Source organism: Camelina sativa, chromosome 20, assembly GCF_030686135.1.
Source record: "Camelina sativa cultivar CO46 ecotype springtype chromosome 20, ASM3068613v1".
NCBI lineage: Eukaryota > Viridiplantae > Streptophyta > Magnoliopsida > Brassicales > Brassicaceae > Camelina > Camelina sativa.
In genome coordinates this window covers 3,069,538-3,097,109 of record NC_141899.1, presented here as the reverse complement: position 1 = coordinate 3,097,109, position 27,572 = coordinate 3,069,538, and the positions used below count along the sequence as shown (strand labels likewise).

Genomic DNA, 27,572 nt, shown 5'->3' with positions numbered 1-27,572 from the left:
TATAAATGACCTTTAGGAGAAAGATATGTTATTATATTACTTTATATATATATATATATATATATATATATGTAAATTTACATGATTATTAATTTATAATATTATTGGGACCATATTTTACATGGGGATTTTAAAAAAATTATTATCTTATTATCTTATCGAATTTTGTTACTTTTTACACTGGCCCGACTTGGGACCAGCAAAATTTATTAATTTATAGTGTTTATTAATTTATAGAGTATTAATTAATAGAGGTTTTACTGTATGTATATCAAATTTTTAATTAATAGAATTAATTAATGATTTAAGATATTTTGAAAATGAAACTAAACAATCTAAAAAAATGAAGGTAAAGTGCCACCATATTTACTCAAATGGTAATAATGTGCTTGCAGAAGCTAAAGACAAAGATGTAATTAAGCTCATAAAAAAAGAAATGACAATATTCAAAAAGTTTAAATAAATAAAGAAGTATTTTCTCTTTTTTTTTTAATGGAAAACCTTGTTAATGTTACAAAAGAAAAGGTTTCATTATAAATTGAAACAATAACAAAATAAAATAATCGACAATTTGACACAAACTTTAAAAATTTAAGTAACTATATATTTTAAAAATTTGGTAAATGATGATAAGTTTTATTTATTTTTTGGAATTTGAGAAATATAACTAATGGTTAACAAAATAAAATTTGACATATATTTTGTGTTTATAACAATAATATGAAATAATAATTCTAACGGTCACTTATGAAAACCGCGGGATAATCTAAAATTCAGTTTAGTTTTATCATTTAAAATAATATTAAAATCCGCGAAATTTAAATGTGGAAAAAGTAAATGCTAAAACCAAACACAAATTTTCAGGATTAAACATATAAAATATGATGAAATCAAAACAGTGAGTTTATTAATTAACAAGATATAAAGTAAGAATGAGGAATGTCAATGTGATCAAGTCACATGTCAGTAAAGTCCAATCTTACCTATCTTAATTGTAAGTAACTTGAGATCCAAGAAAAATAAAACCCAAAAAAACTTAGTTACAGATGCACTCACTTAAGCAACTACAGCAAACAAGCTCAGGAGAAAAATGTCTTAATCAATTCGATGAAATACACAAGGATGTGGGCTTTGAGGTCTTTGACGTTTAGTTTTTCCAATATCTTCTTATACAAAAAGAAACCAAAGAAATCACATTATAAACACACCAGCACAATATCATTATCTCATTTTTTTTTTAACAGACATTGAATCAAATAAACAAATCATGGTTCTCACCTGCAAGCCGAAGCGTCCTACGTTTTTTTTTTGGAGAAGGTAAAGCCAAAACTTGTGGTCGATGTTTCTTGGTTGGAGATGTAACAGTGGTCACAAAAGAAGCTACCATAGAAAAAAAAATTAGGCACCTCGTGTAGATAAGTTGAAGGACTAAACATAAACTATAAATCACCTTTATCAGGACATGAATGTGACAGCAACATGAGTCCATGAAGAGGCTGATGAATTATAGAGTCCCCATCTGAAGTACTACGTTGAAGAACCGGTGTAGAAATTTCTTCCTTAACGTTACTAGATGAGTTGTCTTTAAGATCTGATATTTGTAAAAGGCGAGCTGGGGATCTGCACACTTCACATAGCCAAATGTGGGGGACAGATCGCAAACAGACTCTTGCGCAGTAGCTGCAGAGAGATACAGAACAGAAAGATCGAATGATAATCACAATAATCATGTAAAAGAGTGCTTAACAGGAATATACAAAGGAGTCATACATATGCTCTCTGACTTTTCTGCAACTGAAACAAGTCATAATGTAATCCTTAACGCCAACATCCCCACATACTTGACAAGGCTCCTCCTATATGTAACACACAAAAAAAAAAAAAACATCAAATAAAAATCAGAAGAAATTTTAATAAATCACAAATTTGATGTAAATCCTGACTTATAATGAAGTACGATGCATGATCATGCTTAACATTTTTTTCTGAATCTGTGGAATTTTCAAAAAGAACATCATAATAAAGACGATGGGTTCAATCTAACAGCATCCCTAGAATCTTGTAGTATTTGATGATGAGCCAATCAAACAGTTGTAAAATATTCTAAGCACTTCTTGAACAAGAAAAAAAAAAACAATTGTATTTTAGATGATAAATCAAGATTAATCCCAGTGTTGATCAACACAAAAAAAAATCAAGATTAATCAGATACTCTTTAAGGTTTTCACAACTCAAAATCATAGAGACTCGATCAAACTAAAGAAAGCCAATAAGCAGGCCACAAAACACACCCGATAATCAAAATATAAAAACATGAATCTTGAAATCGTTATTTAGTGAAAGGAGCGTGAGGATCTTACAATTAGATTCACCATAGTTTCTTCGTTTTCGTAAAGATCTTCCAATAGAGTTGTTTTTATAAATTTATTAGAGAAAAAAAGAAAAAGGGAAAAAGATTGATAGTCTTGAAGTAAAAGAAGAAGCGGTTTTATTAACAAAGTCATCATCAATTTAATGTTTATGTTCTGCTGAGGGAACACGCTAATTCAACCAGAGTGTTTTCATAACCAAACCAAAACCACATTTGAGATGCTTTTAATCACAGCGTTGAATTCGGATCACAAAAATGGAAATCTAATCAATGTGTTTTACTATTAGTTAAGTTCTAACTTCTCTGTCCCTATCCGAACGAAACCATAACTTTAAACCGTTTTAAAAAGATAAAGAATTCATACCAAACCATCTATAGTAGATTTGGTTTTACATTAAGAACCGTTTTCTTAAACCGGAAAATAAAAACCGAACCGAAATCCGGAATATAAAGACTCTCTCTAATACAACAAAACAATAACATAGATAACATTGGCTGCAAAGAAGAAAGGACAGCGATTCTTCTTCAGAGCATCATCAAGACAGACCACAAGCTGGTAAAGAGAAGGCTGTAGGAGTTACGGAGCGTGAAACCGGAGCTTTCGGTTGAGTAATCCGGGTTAAAACCGGTTCCTGTAGCATCAGTGACATTGCCTCCTAATAATCCGGTAGTTGGTGTGCCAGTGTATGGACTGTTTGAATTTCCACCGGGAAATGTGTTGATGCTGCTGCTGCTGCTGCTTCCTTTTGGACTGTTTTTGCCTGGCGTCACAGTGCTGCTGCTGCTGCTTCCACTCGAACCACTGTAAAATAAACAGTTATACTCTCATACTCATAATCAACCCTAATCCAATATTTTTTATCTTAATTAGGCCTTGATTGTTTTGTTTCCGTTTATAGTTAATACTTAATATTTATTTATTTTCCAAATAAAATCAAGTATAAGATTTTTTATTCATCATTAATGTGGTAACACAAAAAGGTGTCTGGATTCTTTTAGAAAAGTGTAGACCAAAGCAGATTAAAGCAACAAAATAAAACCATGTCAAATACACTAACGACTAATCATAGGTTCAAACTTTATAATCCCAAAGAAGGGGAAAGAAGGCAATTGAACTTTTGGAGATGTGATCAGAAGTTTAGTAAAAAAAATAAAATAACAAAGTGCACTTTTGACCCAAATCAAGCTTTTTGTCCACTTTTTTTCTTTCCCACAAATAGGCATTAGAAGTTAGTTAATCCACAATTAAAGTATAGTAAATACAGTTAATCCACCACTAAATTAAAGTGTAGATTATTAAATACAGATGATAGTATCTTTTTGCTTGGCTCTCCTTCAATTTCTAGATAAAGCCATTAAGAGAGTAAATGTGTTGAAAGCAAAGAGCCGTACCTAGCACTTGAAGGGAATGCACATCCTGTATAGCCTGTGACAAAAAAGTTCACACATTAAAGAAAAGAATGCCAAAAAGATCTCAAAAGCTAGTCTCTACTTGAATCTCTAGTATACTCTAATCTTTAATACCATTTCTTGTAAGCCTAGTTACCAAAAGACCTTGGATCTGAGGAACTTACTGGGATCAGTGGTGGTAAGAGTAGCAGTACCGGTGAAGTTACAAGATTCAGAAGCTTGACCTTTCTTTTGAAAGAAGCTATTAACAGCATAGTTACAATGAGCTCTAACATTGTCAGGATTGAAGCAAGACCCTTTTGGGTGAGTTGGGTTACAGTCAGCTCCATTCCCACAGGCATAGTCTAACGTCCTTTGTAGCACTGAGTCACTAAGCCCTGTTTTGCACACACACCATGAGGCACCTATCAAAGTACCAAAAAAAAACAGAGGAGAGTAATGGTAAGGCGCAAGAACCTAAAGGCTTAGATTGAAACTGCGTTCCATAAAAATAAACACTTTAAGGGATAAGAGGGAAGAGTGAGTGTTCTTACTAGAATGACCAGCCATGAGGAGAGTGAGGAGATAGAGAACCAGAGCAGCCATGGATGGAGTCCAGATATACAAATGTCACTGTTAGGCTTGTTGAGAGGGAGAGAGAGAGAGATCTTGTGATAATTTTGGAGGAGAAGAAGAAAGAGATACGTTGCACAAAGAAACGAAGAGAAAAGAGAGAGAGAGAGAGAGAGTGCGATGCCAAGCAGTACTGGAGATTGAGAGTGACTACTTGTTCCGTGACTCTTGTTTCTTCTATAGCCCCTTCTTGAGTCAGCTTTTCCCATTATCGTAGCTCTCTGTGTGAACACACCCGAACTTGTAAGTACACCTTTTTGAAAATTTAAAATTAAAACAAACCTTTTGATGCTTATAAAGATTTAGAAGTAATTAGGATTGAAGTACAACAAATTGATATAAAAAAAAGAGTAAGAAAGTAATTCAAGATGTAAACAGGTTATTCGGATGGTACAAAAAATTACTATTAGTAATTTTCTATTGTCTACAAAGATTTTACTATTTATAACTTATTGGAAAACGCCAAGTGATTGTATAATGTAACATGTGTTGCAGGAATGCAGAGTTGCAGGTGGTGGTGTTCCACCTATATATGAAATAATGGAAAAATTCTGATTTTGTTGGCCAAAAATATCTAGAATTTTAAATGCATGTGGTATTGTAAGGAAAATATTTTAATACAACTGTGGTACTGTAAAAAAAAAAAAGTGTTTTATTTTGCTCCAATGTGAAGAAAAAAACACACAATTACTGTTAAATTTAAAGTACATTATAGTAGTTACATTCGCAGTATTTGATTACTTGATTTGGCGTTACACTTTCATACATTAAGCTTACTCCGGATCAAATTACGCAATTTAAAACTTTTTAACTTCGCGCAAGCCCTATGTCTTGTGTGCGAGAAGCAAACTTAGATTTTTTTAACCCGACCCTAGTCCATAAACATTCGGAGCCAACCTTGGCTTAGGATGCACCACCAAAGGAACAGCTCTTTGCAGAGTAAGCCCATACTTCTCTTCCATATTCAGCTTCTCCGGCGTAACTCCTCCAGCCAACTCCCATTCAAATCCGTGAACCAATGTTGCCGTTAGCATCTGAATCGTGCGTAACCCTAAACTTAAACCAGCGCAGATTCTTCTCCCGGCTCCGAACGGTATAAGCTCGAAATCGCTTCCTTTCACATCAACACCAGCTTTTTCACCACCGGGTAAAAATCTCTCGGGTTTGAACGATAACGGGTCGGACCATTGATCAGGGTCACGGGCTATGGCCCATATGTTGGTTAACAGAGTCGATCCTTTCGGGATATGGTAACCGTTGATCTCACAGCTCTCTGCTGCGATGTGTGGTAACGAGAGTGGCGTTGGTGGATGAAGCCTAAAATTCTCTTTGATAACCGCCTGTTTAAAACCAGAACATTTTGCTTGTAAACCAAAAAATAATTCCAAATTCCCGGTTTAGAATGAACCGTTACCTGAAGGTAGGGAAGCTGAGAAATGTCTGACTCGCTAACGAGCCTGTCACGGCCCACTACGGAATCGAGTTCTTGTTGGGCTTTGGTCATTATATCCGGGTGACGGATAAGTTCAGCTATAGCCCAGTCAACCGTACTTGCTGACGTGTCAGTTCCAGCTGCAAACATGTTCTGTAATAATAGCAAAACAAAACCAAAATCAATATTTTTTTACTTATAAAAAGATCTTAAGAAATTAATAATTGTTATTAAGATACGATTACGAACCAATAGCAATGCTTTAATCTCAGTATCCGTTAAGCTTCCACCATCACCGTCAAAAGCAGTTCCTTTGAGAGAGGTTAAAGTGCTAAGCATATCTGTATGCTTTTGATCTTGACCGTTCATCTCGTGCTCTTCTAGAATCGACGATAGAAAAGCGTCGAATCTCTTGTGTAATCGTTTCATTTTACCAGCTACGCCTTGTAAATCTAACCAGTCGAGTGACGGCACGAAATCTCCGATGTTCAACACTCCGGCTAGAGCCATCATCTCCGTCACCATTGATCGAAACTCTTCGGCTTTGTGATCGGCGTCGGCGCCGAATAGTCGCCGTCCGATCATCTCTCGACTAAGTGCGTTGACTACACACATGTTCACCAACTGGCCTAAATTCACGGCTTTCGTGCCTACTTGCGCTAGCTCCCGCGTCATTGTTGCAACCTCTTCCTGTAAAACTCAAATTTTACTCTGTTTTCCAACATAACCATTACGGAAGAATAATGAAAATAATCTAAAAGTCATATAACAATTAGAAGTTAGAACCTAATAATTTAACTAGGAATCAATTCAAAAAAATAAAAAATAACTAGGAAACTATAAACCAATGGATTCACTAATCTCTCCACCATTAGTAATTCTTCTCTCAGTTGATTAGTGCCATAGTTATAGTATATATATAGAAAATCAAAAACATAGAAATGACATGATCAAAAATTTACAGGTAAGCTATAGCGGTTAGAAAATGAGAATAACGTTTACAGTAGTTTTTACCTGTCGAACATGTTTGAAGTCTTCGAGAGCTTTAGCCGAAAAAAGATGAACAGAACTAATTTTTCTCAACATACGCCATCGTTGTCCGTAAGGCGCAAAGACAAGATCTTGGTAGTTGTAGGCCATGTGTTTGGCTCCTGAGTTAGGTGGCCTGCTAGCGAAGTTGGCGTCGTGGATTTTCAAGAACTGCTCGGCCACGGATTTAGAGGCGGCGACTACGACGTCTACGAAACCTAATCGGAGGTGGAGTATCGGACCGTAAGTGGTTACCATGGCGGCTAGAGTTTGATGGGGCTTGGGCCCCATGTGAGGGAGGTTGCCGATGATAGGCCATGGATTTGGGCCTGGTGGGAGGCGGGGGTTGCGGCGGCGAGAGAAAAGGAAGAGGAGGCAGAAGAGGACAGTGGCAAGGACTACCGTCAGGAAGAGAGTCGTCATAGTGTTTGGCTTTGAATGGTAAGTGAAAAATGAGGATTAACAAAGAAAGCTTTTTATAGAGAGGGGTGTTTTCTCTTGTAATCTTGTTTTTTTTCTCATAAGAATTAAATTTTATATATAAAAAGTTGGGTTACAATTTTATCTTTAAATCAAATCCATGCCTGTTTTTGAAAATAGTAAAATGATTTTTAAAGCAACAGATGTCTCTATGTTAAACATGTTTTCTTTAACAGATGTCTCTATTTTAACAAATGTCTCTATTTTAACAAGTGTCTCTATGTTAAAGATATTTTTTTAATTTAAATTGTTAAAATCATTCATTAATCATTTACTTTTTAAATGTATCTTTTCACTAATTTTATTATTTTAATGAACAAAAATTTACGCGATTGATTCAAAATAAATTTTGAATTTTAAAGTTTATAAATAATAAATGAAAATACTATTTCACTACCAATAAAGAAAAAATTACATTTATAAATATATTCATATGATAAATTTGTTTTTAATATTTATTTATAATATAAAAATATACTATTTATTAATAAAATAATACCAAATCTGTTCTGCAAATAGTTTTTTATCAATCAAACATTATTTTGTACCGCTTATTTTGCATTAAGCGTACTTGTCTGCAAATACATTTGTCCCACACGTACCATAATTCAACCGTGCCGCACTATCAAATCATTTGTCCCGCACAACCAAATTCGCTGGTACTATTCAGATTTCTAATATGGAACATCTAATACGTTTTTAATTGGTGTTGATTAACTAAAATATTTCTTAAGTTTCTGTTTGATTTCAATTTTTTTTTAAAAAATAGTATACAGTCTTAATATCATTGTAACCCTGGTAAATAATTTTTCTATTCTTAACTGATTTGTTTTCATTTATGGGGATTAGATGAAAATAGATTTGTTTGATACAGCATAATATTAAATTATTGTCCTAAATACTTATTTTCTTTCCGTGTGTTGGTTTATAGGACAAGTGAACAATCCGGCATCCAAAGCTACAATTCATGAAATTGGCACCTTGACGTTTTTTGCATCTAGTCCGAGCTTACACGTGACATGACAAAATCCTATAGTTAATATTAAAAAAATACCATCTATGTATACGTTTTTAATTTTTTGACATGAATGTGTTGGCTTAATGGGTATGTATGTACTGTGAAGATCCCTAAAATGCGAAGCTCCTAACCACAATGTTATAACCAAATTAGAGATTTAAACACCTTAACAATTTAAACAAACAAAAAAGTGATATACATAATTATTATTCGAAACTCCGGACATTATTTTCATTCAATGGTGGTAGCTAGAATATTTGTGAATGGTAGGTAAGATATGTGGTTGAGAATGTTGGATGACATGAGATGTTATGGTCGATAGAAGACAATTTTTTTTGTAAGATACACTTCTTTCAGAATTCTCTCTTTATTATATGATATGTTTATTTGTTAGTGTCTTTAATTATGTGCTGTTGTTTTTTTCTCGAAGCGGGATCGAGGTTCTGATGATAACTAACTACGTACATCATATATATGTAGTGGCTAAATGTGCTAAATGTTAATTTATCTTTTATAGAGTAAATTACCAGGGCCACGTACGTTTTTTTTTTTTAAAAATTTGGTTGATACAAGGCCACGTTTGTGGATTATAGTCAGGATTTGATATCCTGATAACTAATGTACTCATTTATATTTTTAACGAAAAGTGTGACAAAATTACTCAAAGACTCTCTCGGTGAGTTTACAATTTGAGTATAATTAAGATGGTTAGGTGGCACGAGTGATGGACAGTTTGACACAAGTCACCACTAGAGAGGAACATATATTTATGGACGAAGAAATGTCACTATTGCTTTGAAGTTTAAAGAACTTTCAGAAACTATATGACATCAAAGTCATATTCTTGTATTACCTTTTATGCATTTGATTTGATTTTTTATTTATCAAAAAATAAATAAATGTCACTATTGTAAATAAAAAACTGTAACTATTATGATTAAACATTTTCTGTCCGATGAGGTGGGATCAAGTAAGTAACACGTCCGAGGAAAACAAGCTAAATGCCATATCTAATTTGTATGAGGGATCATAGGCATTGACAATACATTGTTTAGTTCGGTTTGGTACAAGGTTTTCGACTTTAAGGTTTTGTGCTAAAGGATTCAGTCAGAACCACCCGAATAAGTAAATATGGTATGTGTACATTTCAAATTAAGTATACCTAGATGGAGTATGTGTGTGTCAGTGTGTGTGTGTTTCTTCAGAAAAAGTCCTACATGAATGAACCTTACATATATACCGTTAAAAGATCATACTACCAATTTGTAAAGTTAAATCCATTTGTATACTTTAGTAAAGAAATATTCCTCAGTAAAGTAACCCCACAAGGTTATAACATCTATGGTTTTCCAGTAAACAAAACAACATAGCAGCAATACGTGGGAATTTTGTTTACACAACTAAGACCTCTCTCTCAAGTTACTGAGTACTTCATGCTTTAAACTTAACTACAAGCAGAAGAAGCTCCTCAGCCATCCTGTCTGTGATCAACTGATCATATCAACATTGAACATAAAAAGTTCTAGTTTGAGTGGTATTTGCTTGTTTCTTTAGCAACCATGACTTGTTCGAGAAGAAACATTATTTTTTTTTTCCCAAAGAAGAAGAGATGATGAGAGTTTTTCTCTTTCCCCCTTCGAATTCTATAAATGATTTGAAGCTTCCTTATTTTGAGATAAAAATTTAAACATTAGTAACTTCTCTATCACTCAGGAAAAGTCTCACTAATAAAACGTTATGGATATGTAACTAAACTAATAATGCATTAACGCTGACAGGGAAAAAAAAATAAAAATAAAAAGAAATGTTAATCCATAGTTATCTAAAAAAGGATAGTCATAAAAAGAAAAGAAAGACACCTTTCTCTCTCGTCTCTCTCTGCGACACAGAAGGCGATCTACATAACCATTTTTTTTCATCGGCTTTTACGGGCCGCCGACATTTGCCGGTGGTTCTCTTAGTTTTTAATTTGTTTTTCTCCTGTTTTTAATATTTGCCATGGGAGACAGCCAATTATATCGGAATTCTTTCCGATCAATCTCCTTCTTCTGGATGTTGGCAACGCTTGTGTTTGTGTTCACACTCGATTCTCAGTTTCATGAAGAATCGCCGCCAAATCGGGAAGCAAGGGGTATTAACTGGTGTTATCTCAAGCAAATTGTTTATGTAATTTCGATTTGGAAGCACTTTCGTTTCCAATATATTCCTCCGTGTTGCGAGGCTCTTCATTCATGGTTCGTTAAAATGTATTCGTCTCCTGGATTAACACACGACGAGCTTGTTCTCTCCGTGAAAAATCTCTTGATTTTTTATGATGACCGATTTCCACAATCCCCATCTCTAGAAGGGATTGAGTATAAAGTCCACAGAGTGTTATGGCATATTGATTGGCGATTGTGGGATCCAGGCATAACTATTCTATGGAGACTCGAAGAAATAATACAAGAGAAGATTTTGAGGATCACCAGTGATATAAGACAACTATGGAATTTCTTCTATGAGAAGATAGCCAAGAACGACGATCTCATAATTTTGGGATTGATTCTAGAGAGGGAAAGAAACATGTTTAATAATCTGTTGGCGAGTAAGGCTTCGTTAAAAGCATCGTGGAAAGTCGCTTCTCTATCATTCTTTTTATTGATAGGTTATGAATTTGTGGATGTGTATTTTGATTTGCTTAGTGTTGGTGTAAATTCTAATGTATCAACTCTTGTCTAAGATTCTAATCAATGAATGAAAATAAAGTGTTAAGAAAAAGAAAAAAAATGATTGATGATTTAATTACGTAGAAATAAATACGATGTCGTGTTGACATGTAGTTGGGTTATAATGGTATATCTTCTGTCTGTAAAAGAGAGTTCCAATACACCCGAACCATCTGCTTTGGACCCGAGCCTCTCGAACCCGAACCCGAACCTCTGTTTTGCTCACTGAGCCCTTTCCATCACTTTATCTCTCTCTCTCTGGTTTCGTTAATTCTTGGATTCAGAAAACCCTAAGTTATTTTTAGAAATTGAGGTCGGAGAAGTCACCTTCCCGTTGCTGTTCTACGGCTTAACTTGACGCAAGTGTGTAAGTTGACCTCTCTCTTTTTTGTTTTTGTTGTTCCCATTGTTTGAAACCCTATTCTTTCTTATTTAATCTCCAATTGGTGGAGCGTGTCGGTAAGATTAAACTCTGGAAGGTTCTCGTTTGAGGTTGAATTCTCGGTTTTTGGCAATGTTTATGTTAACTAGAGCTTCGATTTGGGGTGAAAATTATGATTGCAGCAATTTTGATCTCGAGTTGCTTCGCGAGATTTCCAATCAATTTTGCTTAATTTTCCACCTGCCATAGAAGGTTTATAGCGGTGTAAATTGGGAAAATTTTCACTGAATTGACTGCAATTGAGCTCTTGAGTTTACTGGATTTGGTGCATATTGAGCGTGTTATAGTTTCTGAAGCTGACTGGAGCTTAGACTTTGGCTTAGTGTTCCTTGCCCATTTGTTTTAGCTTTCTTCTGAACCAATACTATCTACTGTTTTTTTTTTTTTTGTTTCACTTTGTGTCTTCAACTTTTAATGCTCAGTATCTTTTTTGTTTGTTTGTTTGTTTGTTTGTTTAACAGGAGAATCTTGAGTATTCGGAGCTTATTAGTTGGAGGTAGCTCATGAATTCTCGGGGAATAAAGGTGTTTAAACTGCTATATTTTGAACATATGAAGTTGAGATCAAAGTAGACACAAACTTTGAATTTTTTTTTTTTTTTGTTTCTTTTCGAGGTCCAGATCTTTAAAATAATATATCGGAGCTGAATCTATGCCTGGAAACGAATTTGGAGAGAGGATCCACAATTTCTTTGGACAGGAGGGCTTATCCCAAGACCAGCCTGAGGTTGCTGATGGAAGCTGGTCCGGATTTAGTAATGGTCTAGTCAGCAACCAGAGGCAGATAGATCCATCCCTTATTGCCAATCTCAAGAGTTATAGCACACAACAATCTGGTATGGATTTTGTCTCCTTATGACGGGGAATTCTACATGCTCTGCATATATACTTCATTCATACATAGCCTAGAGCTTAGTATGCTGGATAATGCTGTGGTTGTTTAGCTTATAAACGTAGTTTTTTTTGCATATTCCAGTTGATCCTGAGAGAGGGCAACCTTCAAATTCACAGCATGGTTTGTATTTCAATCAGCAGCTTATGAGGTCTGAATATTCCAGAAGTGGATTGCAAGAACACCAGCAACCCGCAAATGGTTACATGCATGGGAACCTTGTGTCGCAGGCATCGCCAAATGAGGCAAATTTTTCGGGAGTGGATGTAGAATCTAGTAGGGATAAGTTATCAGGGAGAGGATTCACTCCAGACATTCATAAGATTCCGATGAGGTTTGATATGGGAGAATCTCCGGTTAACTATGATTTTCTTGGTGGTCAACAACAATCAAACACTCAGCTCCCTGGCATGCTCCAGCCTTTTCCAAGGCAGCAGATGACGTTCAACGATATGCAACTACTAAAGCAGCAAGTTATGTTTAAGCAAATGCATGAATATCAAATGCAACAACAACTTCAAAAGCAACAGCTAGAGGCCAGGCAGCTCAATTCTTTGAATTCAAATGCAGGCAATGGAAGTCGCTCAAGTGATAACCAGTCCCATCCTTTTATTGGTGGTGTCCCTCTTCAGGATGCGTCTAATAATTGGTTGCAGCCAGATCTTATGACAGGAAATACAAACTGGATGCATCGCGGTATCTCGCCAGTTGTTCAAGGTTCATCCAATGGGCTCATGATTACCCCTGAGCACGGGCAGGCAAACTTAATGGTACAACAGTTTGAACCTTCCTTGTACGGTATGCCCGTTGGTGGGACAAATGCACCTCAAAATGCCTTTTCTTCAGTTCAGATGAACGGGTTAGCTGCACAGCATGGTTCTGCAAACATGAGTTCCTCTCTCACTAATCAGCCAATGTCATTTCTGAATCAAGGTGACGTACAGGCCAATCATATGGTCCCTGGAACCATATACCAGGAGAATCTGTTCTCCCATTTATCAGTTCCAGGTTCAAATAATAGGCCTAATTTTGAAAGTTTCCAGAACATGTCAGGGCAGGATAAATTTGGTCAGATGGAGGGTTCTGGTCTATCAGAAAATTCATTTGTGAAAATATCTGAAAATACCAATACATTGCAGAAGTCGTCGACATTAGATCCAACAGAGGAAAAGATTTTGTTTGGTTCGGATGACAATTTGTGGGAGGCATTTGGAAACAGCACCGATACGAGCTTGACAGGAAATCTTATCTCCAGTAGTTCTGACATTTTTGATCCATGCTCCTCTTTGCAAAGTGGGAGTTGGAGTGCTCTTATGCAATCTGCTGTAGCAGAAACATCCAGCAATGATGCAGGCGTACATGAATGGGGTAGTAAACAGCAATCTGTATGGGCTAACAGCAATACTACCCCACATGCAGATTCTCATATTGGTAATCGGGCCCAAGATTCTGGTGTCAAGGCTTCAAATGCACTCAGTGACAAAGTCCACAGTAATTCAACTGGATCAACCGTTCAACATTTGGAAGACAAGGGAAATATAGTTTCAGATGATGGCCTGTTGGAGAAGCCAATGACTCAACATAGTCAAATGGTTGGAAATATGTTTCATTCTTTGAGTTCAGGCATTAATGTGCAGAATAATTTGTGTTCTACTGGAAAGAATGAGCACATTGATGATAGACCTGGTAACTGGAACGTTGCTTCTAATCCAAGCTCAGCTGCTCTGATGGAACAGAAAAATCATTTTACACAAATGCAAAGGGGAAACTATGGTGCAGGAAATGATTCTAGCGCTTTGAGGGATGTCCAGGGATATATCCAACAGCATCCCTGTAATAACTCTGTAGAACAAGCTATTCATCAACTGAAATCTGGAGACAGCAGTCAGATCCTTGAGTCATATGCGAGTAATAATGTTGGTAAAGTCATGGCTGAATCAAATGAAATGGCGAACTCTGGAAAGGAAAACTCAAGCGACAGTTTTCGGTCGAAGTTCTCACCAGAGTCTCTTACTCAAGCAAATGCCCATAATTTGCATGTGTTGCCTGGCGGGAAAGAAACACAATCACCTTCAAGATCTGTTGGTTTAGTTATGGATGGATTGAGTCACAAGGAATCAGCGAACTATATGCTTCATTTTGGCCAAACTGTCTCTCAGAGTTTCTCCAACAAGAATCCTGCAGCCTCGGCTGGAGCAGATCATCAACAAATAAGTCCTCAAATAGCTCCATCCAGGTATAGTCAGTATGAGGCTTTCAAGAATGGACAGGTGCAACATTTGAATGATACAGGGAGATTCACTCTCTTGAAGAATTCGGTTGATGGTTTACATTCTGCTCAACCGTTCAAGCAACTAGATACTACGGATCCTAGTTACGTTGTTCATACGCAGCAAATGTCCTCCACACCAGGAGCGGAGACTCTCTTATCTACCTCATTGCCTAATGGTGCTTCCGACCAACTTCTGAAGGATGATAAACCAAGGAAGCGCAAAACGGCCACATCAGAACTTCTATCTTGGAATAAAGAAATTTTGCAAGGTCCCCAGAGGCTTAAGACTCTCGGGTGTGTGGCTTATGAGCATTAGTATTTATTAAAAATTTCATATCCATTACCGTATCTAACTTTCTATATTCTTTTACAGTGAGGCCGAGGTTGATTGGGCAAGAGCAACTAATCGATTTACTGAAAAAGTGAGTTTCCTCATTACATGTTTTTCTAGCGGTCTCTTTGTACAATGTTGTTGAATACGTTGATGGCTTCTCGCAGGTGGAATTTGTGACTTTACTTGAGGATGGCCCACCAATTAGATCAAAGAGAAGGCTTATATACACAACACAGCTCATGCAGCAACTGTTTCGTCCCCTTCCTGATAGGGTGATATCTTTAGTTGCTAGCTCAAATTATGAATTGGTTGCATATACTGCTGCTAGAGTTGCACTAGGAGATGCATGCAGTTCAACTTCTACCGACAGGAGTGGGGGCTTTTCGCCCCCGAACAATTCAAACCCGTAAGGCTATTTTCTGTTTATCCCTGAAATATTGGAAAATGTCTAGACTTCGAGGTTCTTTTAATTGCCTTGAACCGATTCACTCTTGTGTAGGTTGTCTGAGAGAACAAAAACTGAAAAAATCAGTGACCAGTACATCTCCAAAGCAGCTGAAGATTTCATTAGTAGAACACGGAAACTCGAGACTGACTTTGCAGGGTAAAAACCGTAGCTATCTCTTGTAATTAATTCCAGTTTTAAATGGGTACTCAGCTTGGTCTCATGAGCATCTGGTTCTTTCTGCAGACTAGAAAATGGAACTACATTAACAGACTTGAGGATCGAAGTACAGGATCTAGAACGGTTTGCAGTGATCAATCGCTTTGCAAGTTTCCACCAATCATCCCCATCTATGGACCGGACCGTGAGTCCAGTTAGGTTAAACCCACAAAGATATGTTACCATAGCTCCAATGCCTCAGCACATTCCAGACAGGGTACAATGTCTCTCTTTCTAACTATTAATAGATCCATATAATTCACTTTTTGGCCAGTCCTCCCCAAAATGTTTCATTTTATGGGTGGGGACAAGGTAGTTGGTCGGGCTCCTGAGAACAGTGAAGGCCTTCATCATCGGGAGGCCGGAGATTTCGTAGTAGACATGTAGCATTACTGTATGCATCATCTTGAATATTGTAACTTGTAAGTCATCAATTTGTATACTTAGTAAAGAAAGATTGCCCATAACATAAACCCTACGAGGTAACACCGCCAGTGCAATAATTTTGTTTTCACAGAGCTAAGATTCTAAAGATTTCTCTCTTCTCTCAAGTCAGTGCTGTTTATTGTTTATATAATCAGTCATTAAAACTTAACCAGAAGCTAAACTTAGTAACAGCTTTCGAGCTTCTGCTCCACTTTTGGAGTGTTAATGTTTACCTCTGGATGTGATTATCGAGAAGGAAGTTAATATGACAAGGCTCTTGTTTTGGATGAATTTCATACTATAAGAGATTGAGACAAGAAGCTAATGAAACCAAACACTGAGACGTTTGCTTTGTGTGCGAAGTGGTTGTATTGATGGAAGTCCGCGTTGCAATAATAACTAATGTCTGTTGTATGAATTTCAACATCGATAGGTTGAACAAATTCCAGCTTTTATCTTTCGTCTGATCTATCAATTATGATCCAAGAAACAGGGCCCAAAATCAGGGAGATCAAAAGAAAAAAGTTGGATTTCACATTTCTTTGCAAGTGGATCTAGAATCTTTAAACCCCACAAATGAAGATCAGGGTTCTAGTTTGCTACTTAAACGAGTAGAGAGTGTCGAAAACAAAAATAAAACAACACTAGCTCCATTGCTCAAACTCTGGTGCGGAAACAAGAAGAACCAAACAAGGTCGATAAAAGACGTCATGAAAAAGCAGAGTACTTCTTTACCCTCTTAGGCTTCATGATTATTTCTTTGTGGCGGGTCTATTAGGCCCTAAGTAGTTAGTGACCAATCCCATTATAGCAAACCTGTTTATATACATGAAATAACTGAGTTCAGTATATCAACAATTACGAGTATAAACAACGAGAGATTTACTCATGAATTCATTCTTCGAATTTTAACAGAAAGTGGTGTTTGCAATGATTCACTTAATATTCCAATGCATTATTAGGCTTCTCTAACTTAATGAAAAGAAAGAGTGAGGAGATGGAACATACATCATAGCCATGGAGATCTGCTTCAAATCATTCTCCAAGTTCCTCATGTTGGCCAGAGATTGAGCACAGAATATAATTGCAAGCCACGAGCAGATCTTGTACTGCAGACACATATGAATCAAAAATGAGGATAGAGGACCAACAATTCCCAATTCTTCTCACATTCATCTATTAGATAGAGACTCAAAAGAACCAAATGTTCAACGTAAAGAGAGAAATCCACATTTGATCTCTATTCCACTTTCACTGTGACTGTCTCTCCCACTAGTCTATAATATGAACAATCACAGTTTTGAATCTGCACAATTGGGAAACTAAGCTAAATCGATTCAATCGAATTCAAGATATTACTAGCGCGATCCAAATGTTCAAAATCGGGAAAAACTGAATCGAACGAGCTACAGATTTGCTGTTGATGAATCTGAGAACTAACCAATCTAATCCGAACGTTCTAACTCACTAAAATCTGCCTAAGCATGATGAACAACCGGAGTAAACGATTCTACGATCAGAAGAAGAGTTGATGAAAGGTTACCCTAAACATAACGCCGGAGACGCCGAGGATAACGGCAATGAATCCAGAGTAGTCAACGGGAAGATCCTCCGGCGCAACAGGCCGTGGAGTGTAAGGTTTCGCCGCCAAAGGCTGCCGTGGATCGTTCGCCGACGAAGCGTTCCCGTGACTGTGAGACATCTTCTCTCTCTCTCTCTCTCTCTAAAGCTCCGATGGTAAATCTGATCTACTGTAATTTTTCTCTCAGAGATTCTAAACAATTAAATACAGAGACAAATTTAATTACGATTAAGAGTTAAACAAATCACAGTTTAATAAAATTAGAAATTACAATTGTAACCTTTTGTGTATTTCTTCATAAGCCCTAAAGAAACTTACAGCCGGCGTCTTTACGCCGTTCATCTTCCGGCGACGTTATAGTGTTTTGGAGTTACACAATGAGTATATATCAGTTTCCTCCGCCTGCTTCTCCATCTCCGGCGTCTTCTTCGCGATCGCTGGCTTCTTCATCTCCGGCGAGTTTATCATCATCGATGAGGCTATGGAGACCAGCTGCTCAACGTAATCTTAGGAACCAGTGGTCAAAACTTTCGAATTTTCGCCAACTGTGGATCGCCGCTTGTTCTGCCGGAAGATCTCACGCTACTTCCCTCGTCAATTCTTATTTGTCCCAAAAGTATGGATTTTTTTTCCTAATTTTTTTTATATTTGCAAATTACTCAGTTAAAGCCATCGTGATGTGAATAGAAAGATTGATGATTCCTACTTGCTACATTGTGTATCCATGGTACTACTAATAGGTATATGCCAATGATGGAGCTTGGTGTGTTGAGTGACATGTTTGATATTAAGAAGAAAGCTTTGAGGAAGCTGTTTATGCAACAGGTGAATAATAATTTTCAATTCAGAATTATTTGTTAACCAATCTCTTATCTCTCTCTCTGTGTTTTTAATTCATGAAGCTGTTCTTTCTCTGTTCAGAGTTCCTATCGAATCAAGCTTTTATCGTCCTACAAGGAAATGGTGAGTGTGGCAACATGATTCTACATTTATAGACAAATGGTGAATTTTGGAATCTATAAACAAAATCTGTAGATTTAATATCAGGTAGCTGTTGTTGTTGAGATGGTGGATGCAAGCAGATCTCTGAGATGTTATACAAAGCTGAGTAACGGGTCACTTATACAGTTCTCTGCCTCTAAAGAAGACTCGAATGATGCTGGAGATTGTGGTGGTGTCCCTGTGTATAATTTTTGGAATGTCTCTGCATTTGGTACGATCCATAACACGAAAGTTGAATACTTGTTTATTTTTTCTCCTTTTATGTTGTCGTCTCTAACGTTTGGTACTTGTAATGTTGATATGATTGCAGAGAAGATGGCTGAGGAGCTTGTGGAGATGTTCAAACGTGAAGTAATGCTGAAGGTATATACTTTCTTCCTAAATCTTTCTGTATATATCTTAAGCTCTAGATTAGCTTCTGATGTTTTGTTCTGCATATTAACAGAGATTGCTTATAATGGAACTGATCTCTTTAAGCTCTGAAGTTCCTCAACCTGGCAACAACTGTTGGTCAGATGAGCTTTACCATGGGGAAATTGGTCATCTCACCAAATGTTCTTTATATTCCATGGAAGTATCTGAGCCAGTTCTTCCCAGAGTGAAAGAAAATAATATCGGTATTCCCTCTGTATCAGATACCAACCAGCCAACCGCAGAAATTTTGCAGGTGCGTGAGTTTTGATTCGACACAAGAAAATGCTTCTGCTAACATTCTTTCCTAAAACTTTTACTATTCTTCTCGCTCTACAGATTTACTTGACAACTTGGCTTGCAGATGTAAACATTGAGACTCATAGGTAAAAATATTAACATCTTCACCATTGTCATTCCGTAGTTCTACTCTTTTTGGCACAGAGTAAATTCTGATGAACCATTGTTGCGTATTTGTTACAGGGTGGATGAGATATTTGCTTTGGTAGGGGAAGAAATTAGAGTTGCCTTCTAAACCTCAAAATCTGTTCCTAAGTTCAGCTTCTGGTTAAGTTTCACTCGACTTTAAAGCATGACTGATTCGACAACTATAGTACTCAGTGACGTGAAAGAGAGGTCTTAGAATCTTAGCTGTGTATCAACTGTATTGCCACTTATTGCTATGTTATGTTTACTGGAAACCATAGGTGTAAAATACCTAGTGGGGTACTTTACTGAGCAATAAATATTTTTTTACTTCAGTATACAAATGGATTTAACTTACAATATTTGTGATTATGCATACAGTAACGCTACACATTTAGTAGAAAATCTCCGGTTTTTTAAACAATGGAGGCCTTAACTGTTCTCAGGATTCCGACCAACTAACTCGTACCCACCCCGAAAAAAAATAGAAAGATTTTGGGACGAGAGATATATGAAAGCAATGAATAGGGAAGATTGGCCAAAAAGTGAACTATATGGATTCATCAGTCGTTAGAGCGAGAGACACTGTACCCTGTCTGGAATATTCTGAGGCATAGGAGCTATGGTAACATATCTTTGAGGGTTTAACCTAAGTGAATTCACGGTCCGGTCCATAGATGAGGCTGGTGGGTGGAACTTCGCAAAACGATTGATCACTGCAAACTTCTCTAGATCCTGGACTTCAACTCTCAAGTCTGGAATTGTAGTTCCATTTTCTAGCCTGCAAGTAGAATCAAATGTTTATGAGATCAAGCCACCCAAATTGAGTACTCAGTTCAAACTGGAATCAATTACAAGAGAGATCTATGGTTTTTACCCTGCAAACTCAGTCTCTAATTTCCGAGTTCTACTAATGAAATCTTCAGCTGCTTTGGAGATGGAATGGTCACTAAGTTTTGCAGTTTTCGTGCTCTCAGACAACCTATATAAGAGTGGATTAGGTTCATGTCAATACACACCCCGAGCTTTGGAAAATCTCCAGCATTTAAAGGATAAAAAGAAAATATCCTTACAGGTTTGAATCGTTCCGAGGTGAAAAGCACTCACTCCTGTTGGTACCACTGGAGCTACATGCATCTCCCAGTGTAGCTCTTGCAGCATTATATGCAACAAACTCATAATTCGAGTTAGCAACCAAAGATATCACCCTAGCCGGAGGCGGGCAAAATAGTTGTTGCATGAGTTGTGTTGAATGTATAAGCCTTCTCTTTGATCTGATTAGTGGGCCATCCTCAAGTAAAGTCTCAAATTCCACCTGTAAGAACATAAGCCACTATTCAACAACTTGTACAAAGAGCAGCGATAAAACATGTAACGAGGAAACTCACTTTTTCAGCCAATCGATAAGTTGTTCTGGCCCAGTTAATCTCGTTCTCACTGTAAATAATATATATATATAGAGTTAAATACGGTAATGGGGTAATAGATATGAAAAAAAATTAAAAAAAAATTCAGTGCTCATAAGCCACTCACCTGAGCGTCTTAAGCCTCTGGGAATCCTGCATAACTTCTTTATTCCAGGATAATAATTCTGATGTTGCGGTTTTACGCTTTTTTGGTTTATCAAGAAACTTGTCAGTAGGACCATGAAGCAATGATTCAGATGAGGGAGTCTCAACTCCTGGTGCAGAGCCTGACATTTGGTGCATATTAAATTGCTTTGATAATTGAATAGAATGTGTACCATCAACCGAACTCCCAACATTAGACGGTTGTTCTCCTATCTTCAAGGGAGTTGCTCTCCCTGTATCATTCACGGGTTGCACCAGTCCATTCTTGAAAGTCCCATATTGATTATACCAGGATGGAGCCATCTGAGGACTGATTTGTTGATGATCTGCTCCAACCGAGGCTGGATAATTCTTAGTGGTAAAACTCTGAGAAACAGTTTGGCCAAAATGAGGTATCTGGTTCGTTTTGTGATTATATCCATCTCTAACTAAACCATCAGATCTTGAAGGTGACTGTTGTTCCCCAAAAGCTACCTTTTGCGTATCACTAGCACTATTGCCAACTCTCTCCACAGTCATCTTGAGTGAATCGCCCTCCCCACTTCCAGCCATTTGTTCATCGTGAGGTAAGCTTTCCTTTGGAAGGTTGTTTGAAGGAAGAGAGCGGTCAACGGATTGATGATTGCTCTGCACCATACTAGAGAACATCGGACCAACATCAGATGTTTGTTTTGCACCTGTATCTTTACTCTGTAACTCATGCATATTCATCATGTCCCTCCCACTTAATGAAACGTTTCCTCCAGTTTGGGAGGACAATTGATCTGCGTTCTCCTGCCTTGAGAAGCTAACTGCCATGTTGTTGCTAGGCAATGGATGCGGCCGTAAAACATCTGACTGAGACTTAAATGGCTGGTTCCAAAACCGATGTTGCGGAGCTGAAATACCGGCTGGTGAGTCAGACATAATACCAGAAGATAAACTTTGCTGAGGCGAACTGGATGCAACCAGAGGCTGAGAAGCAGACAGCATAGGAAATCCTTCGGCTAAATCTCCTTTTGTGTTGTGGTTAGTAAGATTTATCAGGGAAGGTGTTTGTGCACGTTGATCAAAGTCACTACGTTCATCTCTTTCTTTCACTTGAGGGGTAGACAACTCAGACGATGAATTGAGTGGATAATTAGCAGCTGACTGTCGAGTAGGAACAGGCATCTGTTGATTTTGGTGATATCCTCTGGAATAAGGGAAACCAGAGGTCATGTTGGATCCTCCTAGGATTCCAGGAAAAGGTCTTTGATGAGTGAATTGCTGAGGAAAAGATTGATTAGACGCCCACGGAGCAAACCTTGATTGACTTGTTCCTCCTTTTTCAGGTGCCAGCTGTAGATTAAACCCCTGAGAAGCAGATGGCTGATTATGCTGGAAATGACCACCATAGTCAGCAGAAGGTGTCGCTTCTGAAACACCAGGAACATTTGTTTCTGATGAATTCTCTGGTGATTGGTCCACCTTGTGAAGAAGCTCAAGCATAGTCTGCCTGCACAGAAAAAAAAAATTAAGAATGGCGATTGCAAAGCACAAATTGCACCCAATCAGGGAATAAGAGCTACTTGATGACCACAGTCAGAGATCACATCTCGATGACAAGTGACGAGAATATGAGAGTTTAAGGTGACATAGTTAGGTAACTCTGTCAGTTACTTGACAAACTATAAAAAAAGGTCATACTAGCTGTATAACTTCAAAAACGCGTTTAAAGAGAGAATACCTTAAGCAAACATAATTTTTAGAAAACAAACTTTTATAACTTAAAGAACTAGTACCTTGACGAAGTACTCTTCACTTGATTATACCTATCAACACTTCTGTCAGCTGAAGCAGATGTACTAGGCGAATTATCTGATCCCATGCCATTAAAAGTCTCATTTGTACAATTCAACTCGTTTTGCGAAACATGTCCCTACCATAAAGAAGCCAAAAGAATGTTCAGAAGGATTCAGATTTCTACAACATCGCATAGTTAAAACCAACTGATAAAAATTTACCCTGTCAGTCCGCATGTTCATAGCCGGCTGACCAAGAGGCTTTGACTGTCCAAAATACCCTTGGTTTCCTAAAGAAACCTGCTCCAATGTGGGTGACAAATGAGAAATTCCATCATCACGAGACTCATTAGTGACATCAATATTACCCATGGGATGATACTGAAATTTGCGACTTATTGACGGCCTACTACCAACATGACCAGATTGTGTGTCTCTTCCACCAGGCAACATAGAAAAATCACGGGCATTTACCATTTCATTGGATCCAGTATTATTACTCGCATATGACTCAAGAATCTGACTGCCGTCTCTAGATTTCAGTTGAGAGATATTTCCCTGAACATCCCTCAAAGCACTAGAATTGTTTCCTGTACCAGCAATGCCAAGTCCATAGTTTTCCCTTTGCATTTGTGGATTATGTGTGGAGTGATTCTTATGTTCAACATGAGCAGCTACATTTTGATTAGACGCAGCCTTCCAGATACCAAATCTATCTTCCATGCCCTCGTTCTTTTGAATAGAATGCGAATTATTCTGTTCATCAATACCAGAACTTGAAGAATGAAATATATTTCTAGCCATTTGACTAAGTTGACCCGTTGGCTTCTCCAATAGGCCATGATCTGAAACTTTATTTCCCTTCCCAGGCAAAGGTTGAACAGCTGCCCGAGTGGAATCACTGTGGAGTCTCTCACTTAGTGCGTTTGAAGCCTTTACACCCAAATCCTGGGCTCTACTACCAGTATGAGAATTCGTATGTGGGCCAGTATTGCTGTTAGTCCATCCATGTACTCCTGCGTCATCGCTGGATGTTTCTGCAACAGCAGATTGCATAAGAGCACTCCAACTCCCACTCTGCAAAGAGGGGCATGCATCAAAAAGGTCAGAACTACTGGACATAAGATTTCCTGTCAAGCTCATATCAGTGCTGTTTCCAAATGCCTCCCACAAATTGTCATCCGAACCAAACAAAATCTTTTCTTCCGTTGGATCTAATGTTGACGACTTCTGCAATGCATTTCTATTTTCAGGCACTTTCATAAATGATTTTTCTAATTGACCAGAACCCTCCATCTGACCAAATTTCTCCTGCACTGAAATATTCCTCTCGCGGGAATCATCTTGCTGGAAATTTTCAAAACTGGACCTAATATTTGTATCTGGAACTGATGTCTGGGAGAACAACACTTTCTCCTGGTATGTCGATCTAGGGAGCATATGACTGTCCTGTCCATCACCTTGATTCAGAAATGAAGTTGGCTGATTTGTGAGAGAGGAACTCCTGTTTGCAGAACCATGCTGCGCAGCTAACTTGTTCATCTGAACAGGAGAAAAGGCATTTTGAGGTGCATTTGTCCCACTAACGGGCATACCGTACAAGGAAGGTTCGAATTGTTGCGCCAGTAAGTTTGTCTGACCGTGCTCAGGGGTAATCATGAGCCCACTGGATGAACCTTGAACAGATGGTGAGATGCCGCGATGCATCCAGTTTGTATTTCCTGTCATAAGATCAGGCTGCCAACCATTACTTGATGCATCCTGAAGAGGAATGCCATTAATCAATGGATGAGACTGATTATCACTTGAGCGACTTCTGTTGACTGCATTTAAATTCAAAGAATTGGGCTGTCCGGCTTCTAGGTGCTGCTTTTGAAGATGTTGTTGTATTTGATAGTCATGCATTTGTCTAACCATAACTTGCTGCTTTAGTAGTTGCATATCATTGAATGTCATCTGCGGCCTTGGCATAGGCTGGAGCATGCCAGGGAGCTGTGTGTTTAATTGCTGTTGACCACCAAAGAAATCATAATTAACCGGAGATTCTCCCATCTCAAACCTCATAGGAGTTTTACGAAGTTCTGGAGTAAATCCCCTCGCCGGTAACCTATCCCTACTAGATTCTACATCCATTCCCAAAAAATTTGCCCCATTCGGCATTGTCTGCAACCCAAGGTTCCCATGCATGTAACCATTTGTGAGTTGTTGGTGGTCTTGCAAAAAACTTCTCGAGATCTCGGGCCTTATAGGTTGCTGAGTAAAATTCAAACCATGCTGTGAATTTGATTGACTTCTCTGAGGATCAACTGGAGTAAGAAAGAAAGCGACGTTTAAAAGCTAACAACATATGTAGCTATGAATTGAGTATAAATTGTGGAATTCATTGCTTGTCACGAGGAGACAAAATCCATACCAGATTGGTGTGTGTTATAGCTCTTGAGATTGGCAATAAGGGATGGGTCTATCTGCCTCTGGTTGCTGACTAGACCATTACTAAAACCGGACCAGTTTGCGTCAACCACCTGAGGCTGGCGCTGGTCTTGGGATAGGCCTTCCTGTCCAAAGAAATTGTGGATCTTGTCCCCAAATTCGTTTCCAGGCATAGATTCAGCTCCTAAAAATACTTTTTTATAAATCTGGACTTGGAAAAGAAAACAGAAATGAGTTCAATATTGTGCCTCCTTTGATCTAAAGTTCGAATATGTGAAAAAACAGAATTTTAACAAATTCAACACCTTTTTCCCCGAGAACTCATATGCTACCTCCAACTGACATGCTCTGACTCATAGATTTTCCTGTTAAACAAACAAAACAGACACTGCAAAAAAAATTAAAGTTGAAATCAAAATGTGAAACAATAACATTTTGTTCAGAAGAAAGCTAAGACAAATGTTATTTTCCGCAAATAGGAATCAAAACCATATCAAATGAAAACCATCGGGCAGATTAATAACGGGTTTCAACAAGCTGAAGAACCCACAGACCAGCAAAGCTCGAGAACCGATGCAACAACCCTCAAGAACTGTTTCTTTAGATATAAAAACCGTACACTGACGTCGAAGGTGCCAAAGCCTAAGCTCCAATCAGCTTCTAAAACTCAATACAGAGAAATCCAGTAAACTACTCAAAGAGCTCGATTGCAGCTCAAAATTTCCGATTTCACCGCTACAAAACCTCTATGGCAGCTGAGAAAACTAAGCTAATCTAGCAAATTTACAGAATTTAATGGAAATCTCACGAACCCACTCGAGATCAAAATTGTCGCAAACCAATCTCACACCCCGCCCCCAATAATTGGGGAAAAAAATCAAATTTTTAAAACAAAATTAGGGTTTCAACACTGAGAAAAGAGAGATGTGAACTTACACCACTTGTGTCAACAAATGGGAACCTTAAAAAAAAAAAAGGAAAGCTTCCTTTTTTTTTTCCTTCCTCAGAATCTGTAGGGATAAAGTTTAGGGTTTTCGAATTCAAGAATTAACGAAACCAGGAGAAGAGAGAGAGAAGAGGAGAGAGATAAAGTGATCGAAAGAGAGAGAGAGAGAGCAGTGCGAAACAAATTTCAACGGCGAGCGCAGGAGGAGGAGCAAAACCGAGGTTCGGGTCCGTAGGCTCGGGTCCAAAGCAGAGATGGCTCCGTTGATTTTTAAAACTCTCTTTCCAAAAGGGAGGTTTCTCTCATTCATAGACCAGACAGAGTTGTTGTTCTATAGTGTGGGCCAACCTAAAGCATCAACACGACACCGTATTTATGCGTTTCCACATGATTAAATTGCGCAATATACTATATAGTTTGTAACTTTGTTATACGGGTGAAAATGGCCAAAATCAATCCCAACCGTTTTTATACCTAAACTTTAACACCTTGCAAATAACAACCTAAACTATATTAAAATTCAAATTTGCTACCTAATGTATATAAAATGTTGTCAATTTCAACTTCTGTTCGAACAATGTTAAATCAAAATTTAATGATGTTGAGTCAGACGGTGCCTGACTTCAACGTAGCACTGGGACTTACCAAAACTACGTCGTTTTGGTCATTTTTGGGTAATTTATAGTAAGAAATTATCAAAAATGAAGTCTTACAGCACACCCAAAAACGGACTCCAATACTCCATTTTTTGTCAAACGTTTTATTTCTTGCCACAACATACCTAAAAATGACCAAAACAACTTAGTTTTGGTCACTCCCAGTGCCATGTGGATGCCACATATCATCTGACTCAACATCGTTAAACTCTGATTTAACATTGTTCGAACATAAGTTGAAATTGACAACATTTTATATAGTTTAGGTAGCAAATTTGAATTTTAATACAGTTCAGGTTATTATTTGCAGAGTGTTGAAGTTTAAGTATAAAAAACTATTTAGCAAATAGTTGGGGTTGATTTGGGCTGTTTTCCTTTGTTATACTATTAAGCTTTGGATTGCTGTTTCGGAAAGAAAAAAAAGTACTACGCGAAGGCTTAGTTTAATTGGGATTAACACTTTACACTTATCATATTATCATAAATCTTCATGGCTTCAAAGTTATATATATCAAAAACCAAGGAATAAGGAACAATTGGAGTGTGAAAGAAAATAGATAAGTTCTCTATTATCTACTTTTCAGGTTCTTATGATAATAGCAAGCTTTATAAAATTAGATAGAGAGCCAACATTATTAATTTATTCCAGTACAAAGGGACCTTGATGAAGTTTAAAGTGGCTGGAAGGATTGGAGCCGC

The 27,572-nt window shown here is 37.6% G+C and overlaps 7 protein-coding genes across 10 annotated transcripts; 2 read left to right on the top strand and 5 right to left on the bottom strand.

Moving 5' to 3' along the window:
* Positions 1-886: 886 nt before the first annotated feature.
* On the bottom strand, positions 887-2,455 carry LOC104772160 (uncharacterized). Its single transcript, XM_010496804.3, has 5 exons — positions 2,361-2,455; positions 1,771-1,856; positions 1,451-1,680; positions 1,279-1,380; positions 887-1,163 (listed from the first exon to the last, which is right to left on the bottom strand). Exons 1-5 carry the CDS (start codon positions 2,373-2,375, stop codon positions 1,096-1,098), a joined length of 501 nt encoding a protein of 166 aa, XP_010495106.3. The 5' UTR covers positions 2,376-2,455; the 3' UTR covers positions 887-1,095.
* Positions 2,456-2,697: 242 nt separating this feature from the next.
* LOC104769005 (PLASMODESMATA CALLOSE-BINDING PROTEIN 2-like) lies at positions 2,698-4,646 on the bottom strand. The gene is made up of 4 exons (XM_010493120.3): positions 4,315-4,646; positions 3,946-4,185; positions 3,764-3,797; positions 2,698-3,173 (listed from the first exon to the last, which is right to left on the bottom strand). Exons 1-4 carry the CDS (start codon positions 4,364-4,366, stop codon positions 2,897-2,899), a joined length of 603 nt encoding a protein of 200 aa, XP_010491422.2. The 5' UTR covers positions 4,367-4,646; the 3' UTR covers positions 2,698-2,896.
* A 415-nt stretch (positions 4,647-5,061) lies between these two features.
* Positions 5,062-7,512, bottom strand: LOC104769003 (flavonoid 3'-monooxygenase). The gene is made up of 4 exons (XM_010493119.3): positions 6,840-7,512; positions 6,075-6,515; positions 5,808-5,978; positions 5,062-5,733 (listed from the first exon to the last, which is right to left on the bottom strand). The coding sequence occupies exons 1-4, from the start codon at positions 7,275-7,277 to the stop codon at positions 5,254-5,256; spliced, it is 1,530 nt and encodes a 509-aa protein (XP_010491421.2). The 5' UTR covers positions 7,278-7,512; the 3' UTR covers positions 5,062-5,253.
* A 3,645-nt stretch (positions 7,513-11,157) lies between these two features.
* On the top strand, positions 11,158-16,211 carry LOC147918418 (uncharacterized). 2 transcript variants are annotated; one of them, XM_087504315.1, is made up of 8 exons: positions 11,158-11,424; positions 11,961-12,023; positions 12,120-12,334; positions 12,475-14,956; positions 15,036-15,084; positions 15,161-15,402; positions 15,496-15,600; positions 15,688-16,211. In XM_087504315.1, exons 3-8 carry the CDS (start codon positions 12,151-12,153, stop codon positions 15,896-15,898), a joined length of 3,273 nt encoding a protein of 1,090 aa, XP_087360441.1. In that variant the 5' UTR covers positions 11,158-11,424; positions 11,961-12,023; positions 12,120-12,150; the 3' UTR covers positions 15,899-16,211. The 2 variants fall into 2 exon arrangements, with proteins under 2 accessions (XP_087360441.1, XP_087360442.1); XM_087504316.1 differs by having other exon boundaries at positions 11,290-11,424; positions 12,114-12,334.
* Positions 16,212-16,597: 386 nt separating this feature from the next.
* Positions 16,598-17,892, bottom strand: LOC104769001 (protein Asterix). The gene is made up of 3 exons (XM_087504314.1): positions 17,630-17,892; positions 17,095-17,195; positions 16,598-16,902 (listed from the first exon to the last, which is right to left on the bottom strand). The coding sequence occupies exons 1-3, from the start codon at positions 17,786-17,788 to the stop codon at positions 16,839-16,841; spliced, it is 324 nt and encodes a 107-aa protein (XP_087360440.1). The 5' UTR covers positions 17,789-17,892; the 3' UTR covers positions 16,598-16,838.
* Positions 17,893-17,953: 61 nt separating this feature from the next.
* Positions 17,954-19,845, top strand: LOC147918417 (uncharacterized). 2 transcript variants are annotated; one of them, XM_087505358.1, is made up of 8 exons: positions 17,954-18,284; positions 18,409-18,493; positions 18,590-18,631; positions 18,716-18,881; positions 18,981-19,033; positions 19,116-19,337; positions 19,421-19,467; positions 19,565-19,845. In XM_087505358.1, the coding sequence occupies exons 1-8, from the start codon at positions 18,046-18,048 to the stop codon at positions 19,614-19,616; spliced, it is 906 nt and encodes a 301-aa protein (XP_087361484.1). In that variant the 5' UTR covers positions 17,954-18,045; the 3' UTR covers positions 19,617-19,845. The 2 variants fall into 2 exon arrangements, with proteins under 2 accessions (XP_087361484.1, XP_087361485.1); XM_087505359.1 differs by having other exon boundaries at positions 17,990-18,284; positions 18,704-18,881.
* Positions 19,772-26,552, bottom strand: LOC104768999 (uncharacterized). Of its 2 annotated transcripts, none has more exons than XM_087505356.1 (10): positions 26,208-26,552; positions 25,577-25,659; positions 25,255-25,477; positions 23,064-25,147; positions 22,842-22,978; positions 21,041-22,555; positions 20,896-20,944; positions 20,581-20,822; positions 20,385-20,489; positions 19,772-20,288 (listed from the first exon to the last, which is right to left on the bottom strand). In XM_087505356.1, the coding sequence occupies exons 3-10, from the start codon at positions 25,442-25,444 to the stop codon at positions 20,078-20,080; spliced, it is 4,533 nt and encodes a 1,510-aa protein (XP_087361482.1). In that variant the 5' UTR covers positions 25,445-25,477; positions 25,577-25,659; positions 26,208-26,552; the 3' UTR covers positions 19,772-20,077. The 2 variants fall into 2 exon arrangements, with proteins under 2 accessions (XP_087361482.1, XP_087361483.1); XM_087505357.1 differs by having other exon boundaries at positions 25,577-25,636; positions 26,208-26,496.
* Positions 26,553-27,572: the final 1,020 nt, after the last annotated feature.